The sequence below is a fragment of the Ciona robusta genome, chromosome 10 (genome assembly GCF_009617815.1).
Source record: "Ciona robusta chromosome 10, ASM961781v2".
Taxonomy (NCBI): Eukaryota; Metazoa; Chordata; class Ascidiacea; order Phlebobranchia; family Cionidae; genus Ciona; species Ciona robusta.
Window position 1 is genome coordinate 5,366,724 of NC_143244.1, and position 27,028 is coordinate 5,393,751.

At 35.9% G+C, this 27,028-nt stretch overlaps 2 protein-coding genes across 4 annotated transcripts; one reads left to right on the forward strand and one right to left on the reverse strand.

The window, feature by feature from the left end:
• Positions 1–1,101: 1,101 nt before the first annotated feature.
• LOC149729895 (uncharacterized) lies at positions 1,102–2,034 on the forward strand. The gene has a single exon (XM_089886585.1). It carries the CDS (start codon positions 1,334–1,336, stop codon positions 1,823–1,825), a length of 492 nt encoding a protein of 163 aa, XP_089742711.1. The 5' UTR covers positions 1,102–1,333; the 3' UTR covers positions 1,826–2,034.
• A 785-nt stretch (positions 2,035–2,819) lies between these two features.
• LOC149729896 (disheveled-associated activator of morphogenesis 2-like) lies at positions 2,820–27,018 on the reverse strand. 3 transcript variants are annotated; one of them, XM_089886524.1, is made up of 24 exons: positions 26,639–27,018; positions 25,306–25,395; positions 25,072–25,146; positions 19,146–19,237; positions 18,053–18,188; positions 17,474–17,671; positions 16,995–17,114; positions 14,435–14,605; positions 14,140–14,257; positions 13,695–13,830; positions 12,612–12,670; positions 11,888–12,078; positions 10,849–10,896; positions 9,690–10,061; positions 8,973–9,035; positions 7,702–7,725; positions 6,830–6,979; positions 6,293–6,432; positions 5,709–5,797; positions 5,124–5,292; positions 4,799–4,906; positions 4,363–4,567; positions 3,928–4,098; positions 2,820–3,762 (listed from the first exon to the last, which is right to left on the reverse strand). In XM_089886524.1, exons 1-24 carry the CDS (start codon positions 26,822–26,824, stop codon positions 3,550–3,552), a joined length of 3,324 nt encoding a protein of 1,107 aa, XP_089742650.1. In that variant the 5' UTR covers positions 26,825–27,018; the 3' UTR covers positions 2,820–3,549. The 3 variants fall into 3 exon arrangements, with proteins under 3 accessions (XP_089742650.1, XP_089742652.1, XP_089742651.1); XM_089886526.1 differs by lacking the exon at positions 10,849–10,896; XM_089886525.1 differs by lacking the exon at positions 7,702–7,725.
• Positions 27,019–27,028: the final 10 nt, after the last annotated feature.

A 27,028-nucleotide genomic window follows, 5' to 3' on the forward strand; every position in this document is an offset into this window, starting at 1 on the left:
ACTTACATATCATAGTTGAGCTAGGAAACTAACCACACCTGTGTGGTCATACACAATCGCGAAATTCAAAGGGTTGGACCGTAAAATAATATTTAGATTCAGAATATATAAAGACTGTATATACAATCTTTGCCACCCCATTCCCCATTAAACTATGCTAGTCGAATCAGCTTAAAAAATACAAATGACAATCGGGAACTGTAGACGAACTGAGCTCGTTTCCTATTTACCACGAAATTTATCAACGAATGAGTAAATCACGCCATGACAATAACGTAAATCGCTTCCGTACCGAATGCGAACCGAATGGGATCTGATCACAGAAATAAAAAAGAGCAGAACGCGCAACTGCTCAAAACCGTGATATATTCTTTTTTCTATTCACGTGACCGCCAACTCCGTCCCCATTTCCCTTCGTCTCCATTGTAAAATATAGGCGCATAGTATTTTTGGAAGGTTTTAGCTGTTTATTTTAAAAACTACACCAACTATTCAAGTTTGTTAGGCTAGTTTAGTTATTTGGTACGTTAACGCTTAAAGTTTACCACTTGTTTAGGAAATTTAATTATTTAAAAAAATTAATTAAAAATTTCAACCAAACGGTTTTTTAGAAATATATATATATTAGAAAATAGTTTTTTTTACACAATAACTTTAAATTAAGTCAAAAAACGAAGAAAAACTACACAAAACGTCATCGACTCCATTGACTACAATAGTAAACGGGAACGACCCGCGAAAGAGAGACAGTGTATCGTGCTCTCTCTTTTGCCGACATTGGAGATGCCCCTTCTATTCTTCTTTATTTCTGTGGATCTGATCGAGTCTTCATTTTGTATTGAATGAACGAATGTAACTTATAACTTTTAACAAATCTAAACGACTGTTTTATGTATTAAATACTGTGAGCAGTACCACCCGCAACTTACATCTCAAAAAAACTTCGCCTTTGTCGCTATACCATTACGCAATTAAACTTTATTACCCCAACGCCCCGCTAAACATAAAAAGAAAAAATATTTCATCAATAGTAAACTGGGAACACTACAGGTCGTTCATGCGTAAACTATAGAAATCCTAAATTCCAATAATTAAATGTGTTTCGCATTCTGATGTGTTTTGGTTTAAGATTTATCATATTTTTTCGCGTTAATATATTTATTACCTGTAGGTTAAATTAGCGCAGATGATTGTGTTATCTTTTGGCAAGGAAGGTGGAACGTAATGTACGCCTATACATACTGACAAAGTGACAAACGCTATACTCCAAAAACTCCATTATAAACATTTCTTTTAATTAGGTACATTGATATTCTAGCTTCACTTGTACAAAATGTCTGTGAGGTTGGTTAACTGCTTGAGAACTGGCTTTGCAAGATACGCACAAATACATTCCCAATTTCAAGCAAAATCATTTCACTTTAATTCAACCAAATTAAATGAAGCAACAGCAGAAAATATAAGCACTTCTGATTCTGCTGCTGAATCCAAACCGGAAGATAAAAAGGGATTAACAAAAGACAATCCAGTTCTGGTTGCATCAGCAACTAACAAATGCATTGTTGGTTGTAATTGTGGAGCAGACGAACCAACCATAAAGTGGTTCTTTCTAAACGAAGGATCCACGCAAGTGTGTGACTGCGGTTTCTATTTCAAACTGGACAAAACTGATGAAAACCAGGCAATACCAGAACACGCGAGAATTATGACTGTAGATGATCATATGCCGGATCCACGTTACGGTAGAAGGGGAATGCCGTTCTTTCCTCCGAAAAAAATGCGCTCTGCAAACTTACGTGTTCCTAAAAATTATGCCAAACAGTGATTTTATTTTCTAACTTGTCAGCTGTCATATTTTATATTTATATGAACTTTAATTGTGATCTGTATTTGGCTCACAAGACATGCCATGCGTATGGTTACTGTGCCATGTGCTTCTCTTTTCTGAACACAGTTGTTTTTCTGTTGCCATCTTTGTGGAAAATCTTATAGTAAAATGTTTCTCTTAACAATAATAATTTTCCTGTTGATCTATATATACATATTATAATGCAGGTGCAGCTAGCCAGTGTCTTAATGGTTGGTTTTGTTGTGGATCTATAGATAGATATTGGGGTAATGGGCAAAACTTGGCCTAATCCCAGGTGACCAGGTCCTTAACAAGAACCCCACCCCTAAAAAGATATACATATAATAATGCAAATAACTACAGCCTTCATAATGGCACAACCAGTAAATTCAGGAAACCAGTCCTTCCACTTCTTTTTTGCAAATGACGGCCCAAATAGTTTTTTTCTTGTAGTACTGTACATAACATCAGCTTTGGTTCACTGTTCTTGATCATCCGAAAAGTTAGGTTTTTCCACATTTTATCATTACAGGCATTATTTGAAACAAAGCTTGTGAGTACTGAACACGCTAACATTCATAGCGGGCACATATACACGACAAGTTGAATTTACCTTTGCTTACAGTCCAATTTCATATTATCTCGTAGTATATAAAAGTGGTACACAGTGATAACTGTAAACTCTACATACCAACCAATATGGTTCAATTCTATATGGGTAAATTCTTACAGCATGGCACACAATGGGACCAGAGTTGGCCAATTGCTCAAACAGCCATGATGCTAAAACCAGTTAGTGACCACTGAATTGGAGCAATGGACAGTTGCCCAAATGCGTCGTTAATGGTATTATACTGCTACTATCATTATCGAGCATTGAACCTGGTATCCTTAGTTTACAATGCCAGTGCCTGACCACTGAGCCACAACACCAGAAGTAAGCATTTAGAAAGGAAAGTATTTCTGCATCTTCATTCAGTTGCCTATTTATTTGCGTCATGGCAACAAGAACTCCGGGAACGTAACAAGATAAAAAGAAAATCGACAAAGAAGCCAGATGTACACTACAGCTGGCAGATTATGGGAGTGCTTTGGTTCCTTTATAAATATGATGCTGGGTATACTAAGATCACTTTAAAAAGAACTTGGTATGTAGATTAAATGTGAAATTACTGAAAACAGAGCAGTATAGTTTGCGCGAAAGCTGCAGGTTTTTCAGCTTTTTCTGTTTTGCTAAAATAGGCGTTTTTCACTTTTAAAAGATACAAACGAATGCTTAATACTTAGGCGTAAGAAAGACACGTCAATTCTGGAAAGAACAGATTACTAAAATATTAGTTCACATTGCTTAAAAGGTTAAGGAACAAAAATGCAGTAAAAACCTTGGCTTATAGGGTTGGAAAAGGTGGTTCTCGGTTAGAAATAAAATAATCTGATTGAAATTTATGCGCTGGAATTCAAAAGTTGCAATGTATGTTTCTGTACCGAGACCTCTTATGTTTTGCATAAAGCATGGGACGATAGCAATTTCCGATTCATGCAAGTACAAGTAGAAATGAGGTGCTTCCAGAGCTCCTGCCTCAATCTTGTACACCTTTTTAGTGCAGAATTACCTACGCTGCTGCCGGCACTTGCCAAACCCATATCTCGCCCATTAAGACTGGCTCTGCTGCAGAACAGGAGGTACCTGGGTGTCCAGGTTAAATATTTGTCGTGATTTTTGACACAACCCTTTCCCTGTCATCTAGGCTGCTCGGAGGCCGTTTCCCCCGGTTACGCTTCTGGAATTTTGAAACGTCTTTTTCAAAGACCTCCCCGGATCTAAGAGCTGACACGAGATCGTCAAATTCTCCTCTTTGATCTTCGCTCTTCTTACGCGAACCTCCTTTGCGCTTTTTACGATCAGCATCACGCTATGAAGAAAACAGTTTTCAATATATGTAGTTCTTTGTGTAAAATTGCTAAACTCTCGGTTTTGACTGTTGCCCTAAAAAAGAAAATTCTACATAGAATTCATATAAAGTTTTCTCTTTTTTAACAAGTTCAACATTAAATATTTGTAATTTGCTCCTACACACCTCCAACTCCTTTTGTTTTCTTTTCATCTCCTCATCTTTCTTCTTCCTCGCAGCAATGTTATCTTTCCTCGCTGCATTGAAAGAGTCCAGAAATTCGGTGAAGATGCGAAAGAAAGCATCCGGTTGAAGCTTTTTCGGGTCTTCTCCAAATAACTCAACAACTCTGTTGAACTGCAAGCAAAAAAATATTAATTATTTCATTATTATTATTTATTACATTTAAAACGAAATTTGCCCGTTTAAAAAAAACCCTATAAATTATCATAATCAAGACATCATTTGTAAATCCTACTATGTTAAAAAGCCCAACAGATCACAAAACATAACTTTCAAAATTAAATTCTCCAAGAAATAACCCTAAAATTCTTATTTTTTACTTATCTTTTTAAGTAAAAAATATATACCATTATTGTTTTATGAACAAGCAAAAATAACCTTTGTCTTTGCTTCACTGAGTTGCTCTTCCAGTTCTTGGAAAGTGACGGACGCCACGGTAACAAAGTCGGTCATAACTGGAACAAACTGGTCTTCTGGTAATGTCTGACCGGATTCAACACGTTTCTTTTGAATGTCAAGCTCAGTTTTTAAGTTTTTTAAACCAAGTCTTAAAACGCCAATTTCTTTTTCTAGCTCACCAAGACTGAAATATAACACAATAAAGTTAAACAAATGGTAAAAATATAGTTATAACATAAAAAATATAAAAACACAAAAATTAAAAAAAAGTAAAAAAAAAAAATTTTTTTAAGGGTTTTTATAGTTTTCAAAACTATAGATATAAAAAAATCTAGCTTAAAGTTGCATTAAAACACAATTTTTTTTTGTATGTTTTTTTGATTTCCAAAATTAAAGATATATCAATCCAGCTTACTTTACTCTAGCAGCGATTTCAATTTCCTTGAGATCTTCAGGAAGGTTAACAATATCTGGTGAGTTTTTCTCCAACATTTCAATGAGGAAATGCATCAATGTTACATTTCTATAATACACAATAGTCAATCTCTTCTTTTTTATTTTTTTCCTTAATTTCGTCAGCCATTTTATTTCCTTAATTTCGTCAGCCATTTTGGGATATTAAGTCTTGCCGAATGTTACAAAGATTATTTACATTATGCCTGGTAGAAGAAAAAATGAAGTCTTGCCGAATTTTTTAGGAAATCATGTCAGCAAAGCAAAAAAGGAACATTTTTACGAACCTGTTAGCACTAGACTTGGTGTCGGTCATTTTGCTCAAACTTTGAAGTTTGAAACCATATGCGTTTCCTCTCTGTCCCTTATTCATGTAGTTTCCCATAGCTAAGATCATTTCTAGAACCTTTCGTAGGCGCTTGCTGCTCCCAATTTGTTTCGAGGATTTGAGTATGGCTATTAAATAAAGAGGTTTGTTAAGTGTGTGTTTTGGATGAATGAAATTTATTTATCCTCGTGTATCAGGGCAACAGCAATCATTATAACACATTATAAAATATGTTTTTTTACATTTTTTCTTTCTTAATGTATAGCTAAAATTTTGGACAACTCATAAGGAACCACTGGGTAGAAGCAATTGCTATTAAATGTCTTGACCAAAGACACATACGCCTACAAACCGCAATGAAAACAAGATTGAGCCTAGAACCCATAACCTCTGAAATAAGAGGCAGCGCGCTAGCTACCTCTAATGTTTTTTTCTGTGGTATTAGGCTTGTTTCGGCCTAAATTCCAGGCTTCAGTAGTCTCACTCTGTAGGACTCACCCATGTACAGTAAAAGCCCAACATAATACACAAAATGTAAACATACCTTCTACTTTTGGTTGAATTTCCGATAAACGCTCGTGGAACTTTTTCTTGTAGAACACGGCGTGTAATCTTTGTTCATAATGGTGGATCCTGTGGGAAAATTATGTTGGATATGAGTAAGTTACTATTGCAGTCATGGTTGGCCTATTACTCCAAAATAAATATAGTAGTGTGGGGGAAGATATGACACCTTTAGCACATAATATCCAAATATCTTGATCAAGTTTTAAACAACTAACAACGGTTTATGGGAGTCGTGATGATACAGTTTTATAATTCTTCCCTCGTCCTATACATACATACCAAATTAATTTTCAGCCACAAAAAACTAGAGTTTCATCTGTGACAAAATAAACAGTACAGACAGTCTCCTTAAATTCAACTAGTACTCATTAAATAAATATCACACTTTTTCGTGCGTTTGAATAAAAAAAAAGGTTCATGAGTAATGGACATAAAGATAACAATATCACTTAAGTAAATCAATTAGATTTAAAGTTTCCAATTTCCTGATAAAAAACAAGTCTAATGGTCGAGACTTCGTGCAAATATGGGACGAAACCACAAACTGTTTGTTCAACTTACTGACTCATCTGGCAGAGGAACTTATCGGCACGCGCCATCTTCCCCATATCTGCTTTATGCTCGTTCAGCATGTCGGTCTCTTCTTTAGTTGGGATAAATTTAATCAGTTGCTCAAGCATGTCTTTTTGCAAGTCCTCGCTCTGTAGAATTAAACAAAACTTTTATTCGACCAATTGGGTAAAAGGAATATTCACATTTTTAAATTTTAACTATCCAGTTTGGGTAATTAATATTCCACACCTTTAACCAGAATATAAACACATTTTTAAAGACCAAAAATTAGTAAAATTAGTAACAATGAAACAAAATTTTGGTATATAGGGAAAAAAATACAGTTACATACCGAATTGTAAAACAAAAACGTTTGCACATAACTTAATGGGTAAATAGGCACCAGAGGAATTATTTAGAAATATTTTTATATTTTAAGTAAATATTTATATATTATAAGTATTTAGTAGTTGAAGTATTTTATCTACTTTTTTATAGAATTTAATAGTATTTAGTAAAATCAAGCATTAAAAACAATATTATCACCTTATCACAACTGAGCACAGCTTTTCTAATTTCTTCATCAGTTAGTTTTAACCGACTAAGAAGGATGGTGCAGTTCTGTGCTCTTCTCCCATCTATTACTGACAACTCCTTCACTTTCTTGATTGATAAATCTTCCTGCGAGCCATATTTCTGCATCCGGAAGATTTTATTTAAAAATTTGCAAAAGAAAAAACTAAAGAAGTTTTTATTAAGATTTTATTTGGTAATACACCAGCTCTGTTCTGTATGCCATATCCCAAGAGGTCTGGTATGCCACCCTGTAAGTCTGTAGGACCCTAGCTATACAGAATAGGATTGGAAATTGGGATTTAAAGCCACCAAAGATTAGGATTTTTGAAATAATTTCCATACTGGAATAAGAAAACAAAACTATGTCCTATATCCTATAAGCCCTGGCATGCAGCCCTGTAGGACCTTACCTATAAAGAATATGATAGTAAATTGATATTTATATACACAAAAAGATAAGATTTTCAAATATAAATTATGTGTTATTTTAAAAAATGTTTTGTTTACTTTATTAGCATTTCTGTATTCAGTTGATTAAATGTTACAATTCACTGTTTATAAACAGTTGGTTAAGTTTTATTACAAACCAAGCGGGTAGGAATTAGTTTCAAAAACCATCAAAGTCTAAATATATTGTTTATAGGTGAATGTATAATTGGCACACAATGAATAATTATTTAACAAAAATACCCTGGAAAGTAACAAAAAAAAACTATTTTCCCAAAAAAATTTACCCCTACAAAAAATGCCTTTATTTTATTTCAAACAAAAAGTTTGCAAAAATTGTTTTTTTAAAATATCATTTTAAAACTTTCCAGTGTATTTTTTGCATCAAATCTCACCTTAGGCATAACAGGCACAGCTTCCTATGTATGTGAGACATGCAATAAAACAGCAAAGTGGTTAGTGAAGCAATGTTAGTGTTGATTGCGTTAAGCACCAAACCAACGCGAAGTTATAATTGCAATTTACCAACTTTTTTACTTGGAAAAAAATGCTTGACTTTGACAAAAATTGTTTCAAGTAAAAAATTGGTAAGTTTCTGTTCCAAGTTATAATTGCAATTTAGTTTTTTTTACTGGAAAAAAAAGGCAATAAATGACACTTTTACTGAAAAATATAAACTCACTATTTAAGTTCGCATTTATTTCTTACTTAACCCCCAAAATTAAACGGAATTGGAATAAATTTTGAAAAGTAGTAAAATGGCCAATAAATTACACAATTTTATGGTTAAAAAATGTTATTTAAGTTTGCATTTATTGCTTTTTTTACCCCAAAATTAAACAGAACTAGATAAATTTACACTAATTTGAATACAGCATAAAGCGCAGTCCATATATGATACAGCCACCAAGGCCATGCTGATGCATAATAACTAACAATACATTACTTGTGTAATATTAAGCTAATGTTTTTATTAACCCTCATGTGTTGGAGCAACGATAGTCGTTATAACATGGGTGTTCTGTTTCATACACCTCGTGCCCACTTACGAGTTACTGCATATGTAACTTTATGGTGAATAACTGGCAATTTAAACAACCCATAAGGACGCAATGGGTTAGAGCAATTTTTGCTAAGGGCCTGTTCAAGGACACGCATACACCTTATGTTTGTAAATAACTTTATAAAAGAGGAGTAAGAATATCTAACTGAAACATGGCAGTTATAAAAGGAGGCAGACCACTAAAAATGAGCTTGTTAAATGTTTGCTTGCTATTGCAAATAGTTGCTAAGCACAAACAACATGGGTATTAGACTCAAAGGAATATGTTGCATTAACAGGATGCTTCAATACAGCTGCAGTGGCATAAGACTTAACATAAAATATTTATAGCCTCAAATGACTAGAACACTCAACAGGGCTTAATTCACTTTTGAAATTAATGCAATTTAAAGGCGATTGAAACTTTCGCGAAAAAATGCTTCTAATCCAATGGACCCACTTGGCCCCACTTTATATCAGCAAATATTGGTAATAGCTTCAATTATTAAGCCATGTCTGAAAATTAGCCGACAGAATTAACATCCTGTAGGTTGGGTGTAAGATGACAACCCCATGCAAATTTTATGGACAAGCATTTTGATGGATGGGGTGGTATGTACAAACCTGTTGTCTCTGGTAGGCAGAGAAAGTGTTGTCAAAATCTGGGAGGTCAATGAACTTGAAAGCCTGTGAAAATAAGTGAATGAATGAATTATTTTACCATGAATTATGTAACTTGGTGAATGAGTAAATTATGTAACTTATTTACCCTCGCAAGGCAGGGTAACGACAGTTGTTATAAGCATTTAATATTTACGCACTTTAAATGTAACAACTTTTATAAAATAGCAAAAATAATTCCCTGTTCGGTTTTCTATTACTTTAAGAGTAATGTAAACAAGTTTGTTACAAAATTTTGGAGAAAAATAATTTGCAGATCAGTATTATTAGATTTATAATATCATGTAAGTATGTATATAATGCTTGATGGTAAGGTTTACTACTGCATCAAAGGTAGCTAATATTATGATCACGTCATTCATTTTAATAAAACTGATAAAACTTTTTTGACTCCCAGTTAAGTTTGTAATTGAGGGCATGTAAATATCAACTGGACTCTAATATAGTACTTTATTTGAATAATTAAACATAAATGGCTTGTTTGTCTGCTAGGAGTAGCGACCACGCTTATTTTAAAAAAAATTAAAGGTAAATATGTTTTCAACTGTAATCGTGTTTTAACAACTGCAGGTTTAACGCTATATTCTGTCTATTTGTTTAAAATACTCTAAATATTGGCTATTATAAGAACCAAGATAAAAATAAAGCTTGGAAACTTACTTTTGTATCGTCAATTTCGGTCCAAATCGTCCCCTTGATGTTCGTTTCTGGCAGTTTTGACCAGTTGAACGACTTCAGTGGGTTCGCTGGTTTGGGGGTATTTTTCTTGGGGAGGCCGATAGGGGCCCCTGGAGGTGGTGGTGCTCCTCCAGGCGGGGGTGGGGGTGGTGGACCCCCCATGGGCGGGGGTGGAGGGGGAACTCCCCCAGGAGGGGGTGGGGCCGGGGCACCTGGAGGAGGGGGCGGTGGTGGGGGTGGAACTGCCAAAGGGGGCGGGGGGATTGCCGCAGATGGGGCAATGGGTATGTCGGGGGCTTTACCAGTTTTGATAGCTTCTTGAAGCGCTTCTTTTTCCTTTCTCTCATCCATGATCTTATGGGAGGGAAGAGTTGTTTGAGTAAAATAATAATACATAACAAAAGGTGTGGTGAAATTAAGTTTGCAAACTGTTCAAATTTCATTTCAAAACAAGAATTTAATTTTTTGATTTTAATTCACAATTTGTTGAAAAAAAAAGGAAAACTTTTATGTTAAAATATACAAAACAAACACACATTCTAAATTTTTACACAAGCCACTTAAAACCAAACTGATTTTTTTTTGTCCCAGAGTGACAAATGAAACGTGGTGACAGCATGCCGCATTCAAGTCTCTGCACTTGTGTGTGGATGAATGGAGATGTGAGTGGTATGTAAAGTACTACTGTGGCTCATTTCTGTGGTTTTTTAAGGACTGATGGGTATAGTGAGGCATTAGAAGCTGGGTATGGTAGTGGTGTAAAAAGTGGCATCTGAATTACTTTAAAAGGACAAAAGGTTATTTGGGGGCAAGTTTTCTATAGAAATGATAGCAATTTTTGAAGATTTTGGCAGACCTGAGCTTCAAGTGCTTTAGATTGCATTAAGTGGGACTGATACATTGTTTTCATAGCTCAGAGTAATTTTTAAAGATGTGTATTTATTTAATAAAGTAAAAGTACCTGAAACAATAAAAATATATAGTTTCAAAAGGTAAAATTGTTGTGTAAATAAAAAACTACATTCACAACAAATTGGTATCAACTGCACAATAGATCCGTTTAAAATGAGATCTGTAAAGCAACACTCCATGTATCAATGCAAAATGAATGGTTATGACATGCAGTGCAACCGGTTCTTACCAGCTCGTACGGGTTTTCATCCGGTGGTAAGCTATATGGGTCCTCAGACTGCATGAATGGACAGGCACTCAAGGTTAGTGGAAATTAAAGCAGGGAAAATGTTAAAAAGCGTATGAGGGCATGTGGTCAATGAAATAGAGGCAGAACCAAGAGTGCTGGGGTGGGCAGGCTAAGCTAACTATGGGGGTTTTGAAAGCAGTTGACATTATATCCAAAAGGGTAACAAAAATTAAGCAGTTGACATCATATCCAATAGGGTAAAATTTCTTTCACATGATTGTGTGTGACTATCACTGTCTAATTTGTGTTTATATAAAGTTTGCAGCCTATGTGGGTAGGGCATGGGAAAGGATGTGAGATTTTATAAAAAGTTTTAACAATATTGCTATTTTTCAATTTTATGGGGATATCGGTCAAATAATGGAAAAAAATGTATTTAACTAAATGGGTGGGACGTTAAGATTAGATGGTAAGTTGATGCTTTTAATGTTGTTAGTGACTTCTATTTTTGTAGCTTGTTTGAAGTGAATGTTATGATGATGAAATGTGATACGAATATATGAGATTTGAATGGATAAAGTTCCCATGGGGGCGGAGGCTTGAGGAAGTGCTTTGTTAGTCATTGTTGCCAATGAAGTTTTATGCTTATGGTAATGTAAGGTTGGTATGACCGTGATAATGAAGAAAACTGGATTTTTTTGACAATTTTACAGTCTATGGACCAATTTTTGGTTGAGCACAAATTTTTGTCGCCTCCAACTTTTTGAAGGCACTCATTTCTGGTAAGCACCAATTTTTGAAATGCATAAATTTTGGTAGGCAGCTATTTTGGTTTCAGTTTGTTTAGAATTGAAATTGATCTAAAGCCAATTTTGAGCTATTGATATGGCAAGGAAACACGCAAGTAAAACTTTCAGGAAATGACATTTCAGCAACACACACAACACTGCATGACTTGCACATTAACAAGCAACGCACCGCAGAAATTACATCGCTTAAAAAAATACCAAAAAATTTCCGCCATAAAATGCTGACTCACCGTCTTTGTTAGCACTTCAACATGCTGAGTCATGTCGACGAGCTTCTTGTCGGAATCCTGGCGATCTTTTGACTCCGAGTCCAACTTTCCTTTGAGGATGTTGAGCGTCTTCATCATTTCTTCCTTCTCCTGGGTCTTGGCTTCACATTCTCGCTCTTTACGATCAAGATTACCTTTCATTTCATCATGTTCTGTACAAATGACACAAAACAAAATAAATATATACGTAATTAGTGCAAAAATGCAAAAACATTTCTAATTTTTTTAAGACAAAAAATGAAACTTAGTACAAATTTTTTTTTGCACATGCAAAAATGTAGTATGATACTTTTAATTTTGTACAATACTTGAATGTTTTAAATTATAACTTTTTTGTATGTTTGACGACATAAATGTTGAGATTCTTTTGTTGAAGGTGAAAGCCATACAGCAAAGTATGCTAGGGGACCTAAAACGCAACCCTAGTACCTCAAACCATAGGTCTACATTGAAAAAAGTTTAATTAGTTACAAAATACGCCGGAAATTTATAAATACTTAGGTAATGGGTTGGGTGGCATACCACAATAAGTTGAATGGTTCAAGATATTGCCACTGAATGTATTACACCCCATATGTAACTCAGGCATGACTTTTTAAAATCTAAATTTAGATCAAAACACAGGATACCAGCACGCAGTAGAAAGTTTAGGGTGATACTGATATATGAAAGTACAGGTTCTTACTTTTTCTCATTGTCTCTGCAGTGTCTTTCCATTTTTTGATCTCATTTTCATTGATTAACCTAAAAAATGATTTTTTTTATTAAAAATTGTTGAATTTTTTATGTGTGCCCAGTTTTAAAAAATGTTTACCGCTTCCAAAAGAATTGTTTCAGGAAAAAATAAACTAAAATAACAATTTTTCAATAATTTTGTGAAATTCTTTTTTAATGCCACCAGTAACCCTATTATAGAAATCAAATATTGTAAATGCGTTGCGTAATCATGACGCAACATTAAAACACCGGAAATTTAATCTGTGGTTATTTAGTATGTGATTATGTACAAACACTGGGATGTGGCCCATATAGTGTGTACCATGTATCTGTATTAACACACACATTTCAAAGTTGTATATTTCTATTTCCAAGTGCATAGAAATCAAGGTAAATGAACTAGAAACCCAAAATGTTGCCATTTGTGAGCAATTATGCCTATACAAGTTATCATTTTGCCAAAATGTTTTACATTGTGCTTCAAAACAGTTAAAAAAATTAGCTGAAAATCTAAAAATTGAACAAAAAATGTTTTGAAATACATCTATATATTGCAAAGTGTGCACATAAGCACGCTTGCAGGATACAGGGCAACACATAATGTTATATTAGCCACCTAACACCATATATCTCCTAAACACACAGAGTGTGGGTTGAATGAATTTAACAAGCTCAGATCAAGGAAGTTCTCGAGTCAAGAGCACAACGTAAGTGGATACTTCAATACACGTCATTGGTTGTGGGTAAGCACATGGTCTATAATTGTCGACGAACATTGGGTGCTAAATTTAACACCCTATAATTCAATAGAGGGTCTATGTAATGAGTGTTGGTATTGCCGGGATTATTTTGTTAAAGGGAAACAGCTGCTTTATATTTTTAAATTTTAAAGCATCGCAATCTAATAGTAAAAAAATACAAAACATTTTTTTGAAATATATTTAAACACATTCAATATGTTAAAAATATCCTACATATGTTCAAAATATGTCCCATTTTCACAAACATACATCAGAAGAAATTTGGCAAAAAGAAAAAAAAAAAAACCTACAGTTTGAGGCACTTCTCTAAATTAAAGTCACGCAGGAAAGTGACATCAGGGTCAGCTCCATCAAGCTTTTGGAGCGTAATTTGTTGCGCAATACGATCAAACAGTTGCCAATGAAACGGGGCACCACCTCGATTTACTGTGGAAAGTCGAAATATAAAAGTAAATATAAGGTATGAATAAATGAGTGTTTTTATTCTTTACCTAATTTATTCTTTAGTGACAGGAAGTGGCAGTCATTATTGAACAGATGTTTTGTAAATAAATGTACCTTCTTTAGTCTTACATGGCCAGGAAACGACAGTCCTTATAACACTGGTGTTCTGTTTCATACACCTCATGCCCGCTTATGAGTTACCACAAATGTAACTTTGTAAGTGTTTATATTTTTATTTTTTTCTGCAATTTTTCTTTTCTTTTATATATTAAAAATATTGGAGGCACTTACATGGTAGCAGCATACAGTGGTGCAACAATGATAAGAGGTGGGGGTAAGCTTCAGTGAAGCAGAGTTTCTTTTGAATAAATTCAAACATCTCGCTTGCACTCTTGGTATCAATATGCTCCTGTGGTTGATGTAAACAATTAAGGTGTGGTTTAAACTGATAATATACTTTGGGGTAGTTTAGCAGAGTTTAAAAGCTCAAAAACATAATGTAGACACACAAGCAGCAGTAGTAGGCATAAACTTGAAGGTAGAGACACAAAACATAATAAATAATAAGGTATTCAGATAATCTTACCGCGTCAAATCTTGAAGCAATCTCCTCGTCATCTTCCCTCCTCACCATCTCAAAGAAGTCCAGGTGTTTATTGAGAAGTTCGTTCTCGTACTCCCGGAGTTGCTCCATGATCGGCTGGATGCCAAGGAGGAGGAGTTCGTAACGAAGATGGCATCGGAACTCAAGATGATCCTAAAAAGTCATCATTGAATAAAAAATCTTCCAAAAATTTTCTTTTCTTTTTTTTTCTTAATAATTACTTGAAAGATAATATTAAAAATATATATATAACATATGGGTAACGCCCAAAGTCCCAAGAAGCAGTAAATAAAAATAAATAAAAATGTTTAATTCTTAACTTTCTAATCAATATGTCCAAGGAGCAAAAAATTATAAATATTTTTAAAATAATTCAGATCAAATGTGTTTTTCTTTTTCAATTTGTACATTTTTTAATTTAGACATCAAAAGCCTTTCCATTCTGTGTACCTGTAACGGCTGTAAGCTAATACAATGTTTGTCCTAATCTGGTTAAAGGATATTACAATTTAGTATCTGTTTTCGGTTGTCAGCTTATTGGGACTTCTGGAAGTAGCTTAATACAATACATGAGATTTAGGTCTATAAACGCCAGCAATGTGACCAACAATACACGTTTGCTGCTTTAAAAAATTGATCATAGCTTATCCTATGACATATTATAGGATGAGTAAGAAATTTGACCATGACCACCATATATGGTGAACATGATAGCCCAATGTAGAGAAATGGCAGCTTAGCTTACTGTTATTGATCACAGCAGACAAACAATGCATTCAGGTGTGCTGAGCTGGGTAGGGTAGATTGCTGTACTAGCTGATCCATTATACTGGAGATCTGTTTACCAACTTGGCTGTAATCGTGACCTTTCGCTTTAGGTTGTGTGATTACGTAATGGTTAAACATATAAGAGCACAGGATACACAAAAACACACTGAATTATTCAGAGAGGATAAGCATCTATTCTGAATATCACTATGTACTTGAATGAACTGTATATGGAGCTTGTGGCTGCAATTTACTGCCCTCATCAACTGATATTGCTTCTCTACTATTAATTTTGACTTTCTGTGAAGACCTTTCAAAATCTGTTAAAAAAATAAAAAAATACAAATATTGTCTAATTTAGAAAATATAATTTTCTTTTGGTAAAAAAGTAAAACAAAGCCGCAAAAGTGTGCTTGGTGTGTAATGTACCCAAAATTTAACTGTGTAATAGGTTACTTCAAACTTAAACTGTTATGGGTAATTTGAGCCAGTAAAACGGGCCATATGTGTGTGGCGTTCTGCATTGAGCCGTGCGACATAGTATGATGTATTTGGCTCATTAAGGTAGCAAGCTGAGACCGAGACAAAAAGGCCAGTGAGAAGCATTTCAAGATATATCTTAATACTGTCAGAACGTGGGATCGCCTGAGGATATATACAACTAACTTGAACTATATCACAGCCTGTCAGATGGGATCTGAGAGAACAGACAGCATCTGAAAAGCTTCATTTATGGATGAAAAGATTACTACACATGTACACATATGTACACAATACGTCTGCATGGAAATAACTGCCTGTCATGTGCGATTTGTGGTATTTCAGGATATTATATGAAAAATTTCATAACCATAGGACAGGTGTTATATTGTTTGCAAACTACACCAAATTCTACACAAAAAAATGTAGCAGATTTGGTCTATATAACATATTTTGATGTAGGAGATTTTCTGCATAGTTCTATGAAATGTAATAAATAAAATTTTAAATCTGTGTGAAGCAGTGGTTAGGTAGTTAAATTTCATAACTATAAGACAACTTTTACGTGTTTTAAAACCCACACAAAATTATACACATGTGATTGCAGCAAAAATGCATTAGAAAACACATTTTGAAACATGAGAAAAATTTTTAAACACAGTTCTATAAAACGGTCAAACATAGATCTAAATGGGTCTAAAGCAGTGGTTAGGCAGTTACAACAAGCCCTATTATTGTGGTTTGTGTTCAAATCACTGTTTAGATAACAAACCAAGCGAGAATTTGTAGAGCAATTTGCTGGCAGACTGGACCTACAGGCCACTTGTGTTTGTGGGGGAAACATACATGTTCATATACATGACAAACAACATGCAAATAACTATACATGATTTGGGCAGTTTTAAATGTAAATCTATAAACAAAAGTTACAGAACTGGGCATTATATCTAATTATATGCCTTGGTAGTGTCAGTACAATATAAGTGTTAAAAAATCGAGTTTAATTTTGTTAAAAAAAATTAATCACTAAAAGTGACAGTAGCCAGTTTTAACTTAAATTAAAGGCTCTGCTCTAAAGTCCAGGTTCCCTAAAATTGCTTGCTGAACTATATCATAAACTATATCTCTGGAACTATATCATAGCTCATAGGCTATACAATAGAAACCCATTTACACAAATAATGTGTCACACTGCAGGACCTCAATCACATAGATAAACCCACTTACACAGAGTAAGGTATGGTTAAGTAATTTTCAATTTACACGAAACAGTTTATTCCGAACACATTCTCACCTCGCCTGCCCCACAATTCATGAGAGCGTTTATGAAAGACATGGCAGCTGTTTTCATGTCGACTTCAAAACTGTCATCTTCTGGCGAATGGTGACTGATGGCCAGCTCACTTACAATGTTCTAGGTTTGAAGTGAAATATTTTTAATTTTAGGTTACAAAATTAGTTTAAATCCTTACAAAAATAAATATATTCTGTGTGACTGTACATGCAACGATGCAAGTATCTATTTATAAAATTTGGTCAATGTTAGATTATAAAATTATAAAGAACCAGTTACAATGTTCTGGTCAAACAACAAATCTTTTTTTACATGGTAAACTATTAGCCAAATATCAAGTTTGTATACAGAATACAGTGTAAAACAATATATCATACAAAAACAATGATACACCCCAATCCTCAACAGTAAACATAGAAATTATAATTAAATACACCATATGGAATAGAATGCTTTGTCAAACTAACATTACAATTTACCTGAAATCGTGTTCGCTCATTTGCATATTTCTGGTAGTATAGCATCGCTTCCAGAACCTTCTTATGTCCACCAGGGACAAGGCATACTGCTCCAAGGATTTCAAGGACAGCAGTTTTTGTTCTCAGACTCTCGCATGTAAGGCTTTGAGCTATAACGTTTATCCCATCAGGGTGGGCAAGCACATTCGCTCTACCTTGCTGTTGGAAAAAGAGTTTTAGAAAAATTGCCAGAAATGGTTTGCAGTTTTTGCAAAGCACTTATTAATTATACATATTACATACACTACTTTACAGATCTGCAGTAGAGAAATTCAAAATTATTGGTAGGGGGAAACAATTTAGTATACTGATACTTTTTGGTATACTGATACTTCGGAATTTTATTATTTTCAACAAAAATTTGATTTCTTTTTGAGAATATTTACCACTGGCAGAGACAAAAGAAATAAACTCTGGATGACTGGTCCAAAAGTTTAAAATCATTACAAAAGTAGACACATGGTCATACAGGCTATGGAAAGATAACTTGTATGCAAAATTGGTCGCGAGATTTGTCGGTAAATAGAGGGAAACTCTTACCGTGTTGTTCATAAGTGCTTTGATACATCCGATAGCTGATGTGTGTATTCTACTCTCTCGTACTTCAGCTACCATGTTCTTTAGAAAGTTGAGCAGACAGGAAATCCCGTCAAGTTCCGCAAATCTCACGACAAACCTGCACGACATATTGGGCGTTTAAACTGGGATTATAACAACAAAGAAAAAAAGGTTTATGGATCATCTAGATCTATGTGGTATGTATGGACTGTGGACATTGGCGCCAAACTTTTAAAATGCAGGGGAGGTAGGGGTACTGGGGTAGTAAAACGCACATTTCAGTGAGATAAATCTAAATTATCGGTCAAATGTTTACTAATTAATATATTGTAGGAATTTCTTGAGTAGGTCTGTCACCTCATGTATGGTGGCTGGGTATCTTTGTGTGTAAAATATGGTTTTAATGAGAAATAGTGGACTGACCACAAAATGGTCTTAGTGGTTTTTAATGGATAGGTGCTTCACTGGAATAGCATTGAAAAAACACATTAGGAAGGAAGTCATTTTATCAAACCACAGCAAAAAACAATAAGGTTAGGAGATGCAATTAAGCAATGTACAATGACATGGACATTTTTTCGTAATACCAAATTGTGATTTGTGAATATCTGATGTATTATATTTCAGTTGGTGAACTATAGGTTTTCTTTATTGGGGTCTAAACCTAAACTATCCACACAGCTACCATAACAAAACATTACGCAAAGTTATATGAACCATAAGAAACAGGCCGGTGTTGGCTCATTAAGTCACAGACAGTGTTTAACTTTGAAGCAACTTGATATAGTTAATATGACTGCAATATATATAATATCTATAGGTTCAAATACAGTGATGTGACCCAATAGCGCTTGCATAAAAGAACCAAAGGATACCAGTTCAAACCTAGATGCTGCTATCATTATGGATGTATGTGTGCTCAGAGTAATGGGCCAACTTAGGCCTAAATCTATACCATGCTGCAGTGTAGAACCTCACCCACACAGAATATAATATGTAAGAAATTTTAATAGATTACTCCAACCCTGTAGTCACTGATGGGTTGTTCAAATTGACAATTATTTATTTTACCCACCTGACAGGCTGAGTACGTAGAGCAGTTTTGAGTCCATCCACCAGTTTCAATCTCATTTCTATTTCTTCTTCATCATAAGTTAAAACCATTATCTGTAAACACAGAACAACTTTATTGCAGCTGTAAAAAGTCACTGAAACCCATATTGGTCTAACATTTTCAATACTTGTGTAAAAAGGTTAAAAAATGGTATGTGTTTATTGCATTAAATTTGAAATAGAAAATAGAATGCCACAGTTTTTATAGTGTTTAATACATACAGTCTTACGGGGGAATTACAATTTGTAAAAACAATGTTTTTTTGTGAAATATTCATGCCCACTGCTCAGTATTATAGTTTTATTTAGACTATTATTGCTACTGAGTATTGTTCATGACACAATGCTATTGCAATGCAAAACAAAAACAACACAATATTCTTAAATTTCCAAATGAGAATAACATGGAAATAGGTCACTTACAATTGGTCACAAACAAACGAATTGATCAACTGTGTAAAACAAATGTTAGCCACAGAACAAACAGACAATAAAAACATGACTTTCTGGACAAAGAATCTGCCGCTGTGGTTTGAGACTGATTAAGTTCTTTGTTCATTGACATTTATGGTTATTTATGGTATATGGCATGTAAGAGTTGTTTGTAGTTTTTTTGCTTTGAAAAGTCTTATACTGACACATATAATGCTATTTCTATGACATAGCTTTGCATGTTTGTATGGTATTTCGTGTAAAAAAACTAAAATGGCAGCACAAAATGAGCTGTTGTTAGCACAAAGTTGGCAGACACCTTGCCAAAAATCGTAACAACGTAACGCTTGAGTTCAAGTCTGGCTGGCGACTCAAGCCTTGCAGCAACGCGACGCATTTGGTTCGGTGACATTAACAATACTGGGCGCGGTAACCTGGCTGTGACGTCCGTAGAGAAAACCGCATAGCTTGCGAAAAAAGCGTCCCATTACGTAGTGTTTTGCCGGCGTGTTAAATATTGGTTGGGATTTATTCACTCGTGAATAACGTCAACCACTAATTGCAGGAAATGTGTTGCTACGCAAACTTAGGGCGGATTAGCGGGTTTTGAGAAGAAATTTGCAACTAAAGTTCCAAGGAAAATATGCTGTAAACGAATTACGTAATTTTAATGGCTGGCAGCTACTTACGATGTGCACGTGATGGCAAGCCTTTGAGGCAATAAACAAGACAGTGTTTTGAGAAACAAACAAGTGACAATTCAGCGAATACACTGACCTCACTTCCCGTCGTGCAGTCAATAACACAAGCCAGTCTGAGTAAGTACATGGGGATGCACAGACCAGCGCTAGCGCATCCCAATGCAATATTCTAGCGTCTACCAATGTGCTGGCGAATCCCAATGCATTATTTACGCGACTAAGTCTAACAAGGGCACGCGCGGCTCGGAATGTTCTGGAAATAACTTGTTCTTGCGAAGACTAGCATATCCCACAGACCAGCGCTAGCGTATCCCGATGCATATGCTAGAACATCTTCAAGTGCCACCGTATCCCAATTCATTATTTAAGCGATTATATCCGGCTCCGGCAATGGCACGCGCGAAGTGGAATGTTTAACAATTACCTTAAAATCGCCGAGCGGAAAATTGCCGGTAAGAAAATAAAAACACATAAAACCTCTGCTACAAAAGTCGCGGGTTCGGTTTTATTAAACCCCCGCTGTGGTGGTAAGTGGTCGGCGAAATGAAAGCCTTGTGGTCGGAAGACATTCCTAAACGGACGCAACGGGTGGTGTTGGAGTTCAGAGGGCCACGCAGGGTCGACTAATCACCGACGTGTCTTGTTCAATAAGGGGAGGAATGATTTATTGCCCAATGCGCGTGTGGGGACTTAACTTTTCACGGATTTCACTTTCAGAATAAATAACATTGGTTAGAAAAAAAGTCTAAAAACAATTTTTAGTTCGTGTAATTTTGATACAATTTTATACAACGCGTTTAATTTAACTTTTTGTTGGTTTTTATTATTATAAAACCGATGTTTCTACAACACAAAAAAATATTCGGTCCCAGGAAAACTAATACGCTGGTCGCTAACTGTTGTTATAATGCACATTCTGTAATATCACTGTATAGGTGTATATGGTGGTAATTGAACGTATGCGGTGTGCATAGTCAAATTGTTTTGCATCGACGGGGTGCAGTTTGATAGCAGGAAACTAGTCATGAATTACAATACGTGATACTTCCTGCCTTTGACTGCAACAGCTCTATCTTTTGTATACCGTAGTATAACTTCGAAGGGAAAACAAGCTACTGGTAAATATCGGAGGAGGTCCAAAAATATTAAATACACTGTATGTGGGTTTGGCGAGCTTTTTTACGACAATATATACTGTTGATATGAAAAAGAAATATCCAAATCAAGAAGAATTTGCATTTACTGACGTCTTTTTGTTCGTAGTTTGCACAAACAGCAGAAAATATTATAATAGCGCATGGGTTTTTTCAAAACCGGACATTTTCAAACGTGCTGTTAACTTGTTACTATTTTTAAAAGAGGATACGTAGGCAGGTAGGCTATTGAATGGCAGCGGTGGTAAATGCGTCTCTCTCTCTTTGGGGAATGAACAGATAACTGAATGCGATGAATTAGAAGGTTAAGTTGGCTACCTTTGATTGTGGCGTGTTGGTGGTGTATTTTAATCGTGTATAATGTGAACCCGTGCAGAGAGACATCCTTAGGGGATTTTAACATTATGAAAGTAATATAAGCTAGGGAACTGTTTCGATTCACTTGCGTGGTAATAACGTTAAATTGGCCAAACGCACAACAGTAAGGGGAATGAATTCGTAAGCTGTGAATAGATAATCAGGCAAGTGGTATTGAACCAATCTTCTATCCAAAAGAGCAATAAATGGCCAATTCAGTGTGGGCATCCAATGTTAGGGCAATTTCATCATTCGTCTGGCTTGGTTTTAAAGATCTCTTATCAGGAAAGTCACATATGTCGTTGCTTGGATAAAAAACACTCCTTTTACGCGTACAGGGACCGATAACTGGGTTTCGTATTGTTTATGACTGATTGTGTTTTGCTGGAAACGCACACATGAAGCCGGGAGGAGGGAGCGTGGGAAAGACGGTCGTTATTCCAAACTAGACTGTTTCATTATGTGTGAGAATGTACTGAATATATATAGTAGGGTGGGAGAATGAGATGGGACACATTTTTTATCTATTTTCTCGTCTCATTTGGTAGTAAATAAAGAACATTCAAAGAATAATGAAACTGTATCCTTACGACTCCCGTAGACCGTTGTTAATTGTTTAAAACACGATCAGGATGTTCGGATATTATGTGCTAAAGGTGTTCAATCCCCCATCCTACCATATTTCGTATATGAAAACTTCTTTCTTTTTTAATACGCCCAAATAAGGCCAAAATGTCTAAAAACGTAAACTGCGAAATCGTCACATTTAAATCTAAAATATCCGGTTTGTCAGTTAAACTAAAACGGGTCAAGCGGAGTCGCTTTCATCTTTTTATGGTGGTATAAACCTACAGACCAGTCGGCCATAAAACAACTTTGCTTTTAAATGACACACTTGAAGGTAGAGGGAGTTACGACAGTGTCGAAACGGGAACGTGGAAATCAATAAGGGTAATACGGCACTCGACTAAGACTAATCGAGTTATATTCGTCTTTTTCAATGGACAACGAACGATTAAAGGACATGGTATACCGGATGGCATCTGCCGATGAAAACACGGTCGATATATGAGGTAAACAAACTACCTATGCCTTTGTTCTGTAAAGGGAAATGGGAAAAAGGCTTTTTCGTGGTAAAATTGATACATACACGCTTACGCTGTACGCTTAACAGACGGGCAAGTAAACAAATAACTCATTCTTTTGCTCAGTGAGGAAAAACGGAGAAAAGGGGTTTTGAAGGGAAAATTGATACAAACACTCTTACACAGTGCGTTTAACCTGCACAACCTCTGGTAAAGAGATCGAATTTTTAACTACCCGGCAAAGAAATGGCTGACTGATCGAATTACACACGATCCGTGGATAAATCAAAACGATACTCGAGTTAGAAGAGTGACCTTTTTATAGAAAGCGAAGTTAAAAGTGATTAATTTCACCGCGGTTGGTGCAAAGTTGTGGTTACCTATCGCCTGCGAGATTCGGTACGTGTGAAATGTACAGTTCAAAGCAGGGATGTGAAAGCGGAGAAGCACTTGTAAACACGAGTTACTGATTGTATTGTAATAAAAGGGTGGCACGTCGAAAAGCAAGTACTATTGTTACATTTCATCGGCGCCGAGAGAAAGCATTGACAAGTATAATGGTAGTCCACAACAGGGAAAACGCTCAACGCTGATTTAAAATTTAGGAATAAAAAAAAACACAAGCTGCTTGGCGAAACGGTCGACAGCTGTTATTACTATATAGATAATAAACAATAGAAAAGTCGTCACGTTTTAAGAGAGAAACTATCACGCATATTGAAAATATAAACCACATACGCAAGTGAAAGACGGTCTAAGCGATGACGTCACTCACGATATGGGGATCTCTTTTATCGGGTGATGACGTCATATATAAAACCAGACAGCAGATGAGACGTCGCTTTTCGCTGAATTTGGTTCGCATAGGAGTAAAGGATTTCCGACAAAATACGGGTTCCGGAAAAAAAACTAGTAATTTAAAATGGCTTTAATCGTTAATAGGAAGATGTTTTATAACTACGGCGCCGTTTTTTTTTTAACTAGGGCCAATACGTCGTCGTCGGGTTAAGGGTTTTCAAAAGCGGCGATTCTCAGGACAATACGGTTTCATAAAGCATAGCTTGAAGCTAGCAACACTTGACACACTGCGTTGGCTCTGTGACTGACCGTCGAGTAGCATTCTGTGAGCACTTGTATGGGTTCTCAGGAACGTGCTAAGACGGATTGGTTAAACAGGGTAGCCACATTAAAGGGGGTTAGGAACACAAGGCAAGAAAGAAGCGCGCTCGCCCGTGAAACGGTTTCTATTTTTAAAGGTAACATGATGTGCCGGTTCACGGGATGTGTGTGAGACATAGAATGTATCAATAGTAAAACGGAACAGCCGAACACGGAACTTTAAAATGAAAAATTAGCATACAGCTGGGCTGCCTGGGCATAGTGGCTTCTCTATATATCGTAGTAGAGGTAATGGGAAAACCCGGGTCTAAATTCCAGGGCCCTAGAACGTAGGTTCTCACCCATTTTAAAGAGAATGGAAATAGAATATAGTGTGGTACATACTACATCTTGGAGAGGCAATGGGAAAACTCGTCTAAATTCCAGGGCCCTAGGCCGTAGGATCTCACCAATATTGAAGATAGAATATAGTATGGTAAGCAAACTGCGCGTTACAATGACACATACACGTCTAAAAATGAGGATGCGACTACGACACGATGTACGTAAGCGCAATTTAACACCCACGGAATTGGGCAATAAGCGGGGAAAGAGAAACAGTGATTCACCTAAAATGTGTCGGCGAATTTGTGTCATGACGTAACGAAAATAAACATTACCCCTGTTAAACTGCTATGACGTAACGCAGCGCAACGTAACGTAAACATAGGACTATTTCCGCTGCAATAGCGGGCCTGCTACCGGATACATGGCTAGGATTAAACATAAAGTAAACATTGAGACGCGCAAGGAACACACCATGAATAAGTGACGTAATGTTGGTATAAGTATAGACCATGCTAACGCCATTCCTAAGTAATGATGGTTTATCATGCCTACGGTCACTAAAACTCTAAATACAAAACGTGGTTTTTGAAATACCAACATTATTATACTGTATTCTAAAAGTGTAGGTATTGCGTCATTTTTGAGGTAGAAAAATCCGATATGTTTTTAAGTTTTTTTTTGGGGGGGCTGTTGTTTTATATCATAGCGCTTACCGTGCTCATGGAGTTGAGGCGATCAATGTAATAATCAGGCCAACTCGTGGCCAGTTTGTTTGGATCTTCTTGCTCCTATAGAAAGTAAATAGGGTTTAGCCTTAACACATTGGTACTGGGCCAACTTTGGCCAAAATATTAGGTCCCATGACGGGCCACGACGTAGGACCTCACCCTTACACAATAATATAACAAAATAGGGCGGATTTTAAGAAATATCATGCCGTTTTTTACCTTTTTCTTGCTGCAATAGATCTGCCACTGCTTTTCAGGTGGTAGGTCAAACATTGCTTGACGGTTTTGCGACGGGAGGTCTAATTCATCCTGTTAAAAATGCAAAGTCAGGAGGTATACCTGGAATGCGAATGTCACATTCCAATCTATTGTTGTTCACGCGAAACTTGAGTTAAAAGCGCCAAAAACGGCTTATTATACATAACGAGGTTTTGTGAGCGTCTTTTTGCATATCATAGTCTATATATTGGTACATTACCCCTAAACCCTATGTATGAAATTAAGACCTAACGTTCGCCTTTTGCGTGTGTACTAATGGCGTGTTGGGCCTCTATTAATAAAGTACTTGTGAGCGTTTGACTGAAATCGCAGTTAAACAAAGCACGAAGATGTGGTATTGTTGTTTACACTGAGTTTCAGCGCTGCCTGGAAGCAGTGCATCGTCATTGCGCGTGGTTTAACGTTATACGAAACGAATACGCATCGTGAACAAGTCAAAACGTATTTAACAGATATATAACCATCTTTATTATACTTTTTTAGTAAAAACTTGTGTCCTACGCGCCTAGTATTATATTTTTAAACAGGGCCATTCGGATTACTATTAAAGCAACCTACGAACAGGTTCACAATCGATCGAATTCCCTCCCGCACGCACAGACAGCAGGGACGAACATTTACTCCGCATTTCCGTTCATAGATCTAGGTTACTTCGACCAGCAGACGTTTATCGGCAGCGGCGCGCTCCCGGGCCGTCGTTTTCCCGACAAAAAGGTCCCAGCGGGACGTACCGACGCCCGACCATCTGTCCGTGGCATCACACTAGTATCGCTGACCCCGTGACCTAGTCACGTGCTTGCGTCTCGCGATTCCGCCGGCAATTAGTTGCTGGTTTCGATTTCATTAAGTTGTGGAAACAAGGGTAAAAATAGACCTACAGTAACCTTGCCACGCGTGACGATGCAACTGCTTAGTGCTCTGTGTTCCAGGCATAGTTTCTTGCACGAAATACTGATATTAATGGCTGACATTAGATTATACCCTATAAAAGTACATTTATATGTTTATAACACATATATATCATTAGTTGAATTTTCACACCACGAATTAAGCACAATTGAACACTAAACTCATAAAAGTAGCTTAATCTGAATTGCAATCTGTCAACATTTTCCAAATTTAAACAAATTGGAAATGATTTCAACTAATTTACCACAAATTTCAAAAACTCTGTTTTAAAATTTCCAAAATCGAAAAAAATACAATATTAAATTAAAAAATGTAAACAATATTTTATCGAAAATTTGTCCAAAATTGTGTTTTACTAATTTACCACAAATTCCGAAAACTTGGTTTTCAATTCAGAAGGCGAGGGCATCGGAGGGAAAGTCTCGATATGAGCCGGAGCTGTCATTGCATCTGTCATGTTCAGTTGTATGTCCGGAGGTTCGTCAGCTGCTCCGAAACATCCGCAGAAGATGTTTCCCCGTCCCCCAGTTTTTCTTTTCTTGCGTGGCATTTTTTTTCGCTTGTAATAAATCCGATATAATATTTCCCAATATTGCTTTGATATTTTTGTTGAGATACAATGTCGTTGTTAAAGGTTTTAGTAAGTTTGTACCATCACCCAGGCATTTGCTTGAGTTTTTTTACCAACACTTTAGCATTTCCACATTATTAACACCTAAATAGTATCAGAAATGTAAAAGTTGGGAAAAATGAA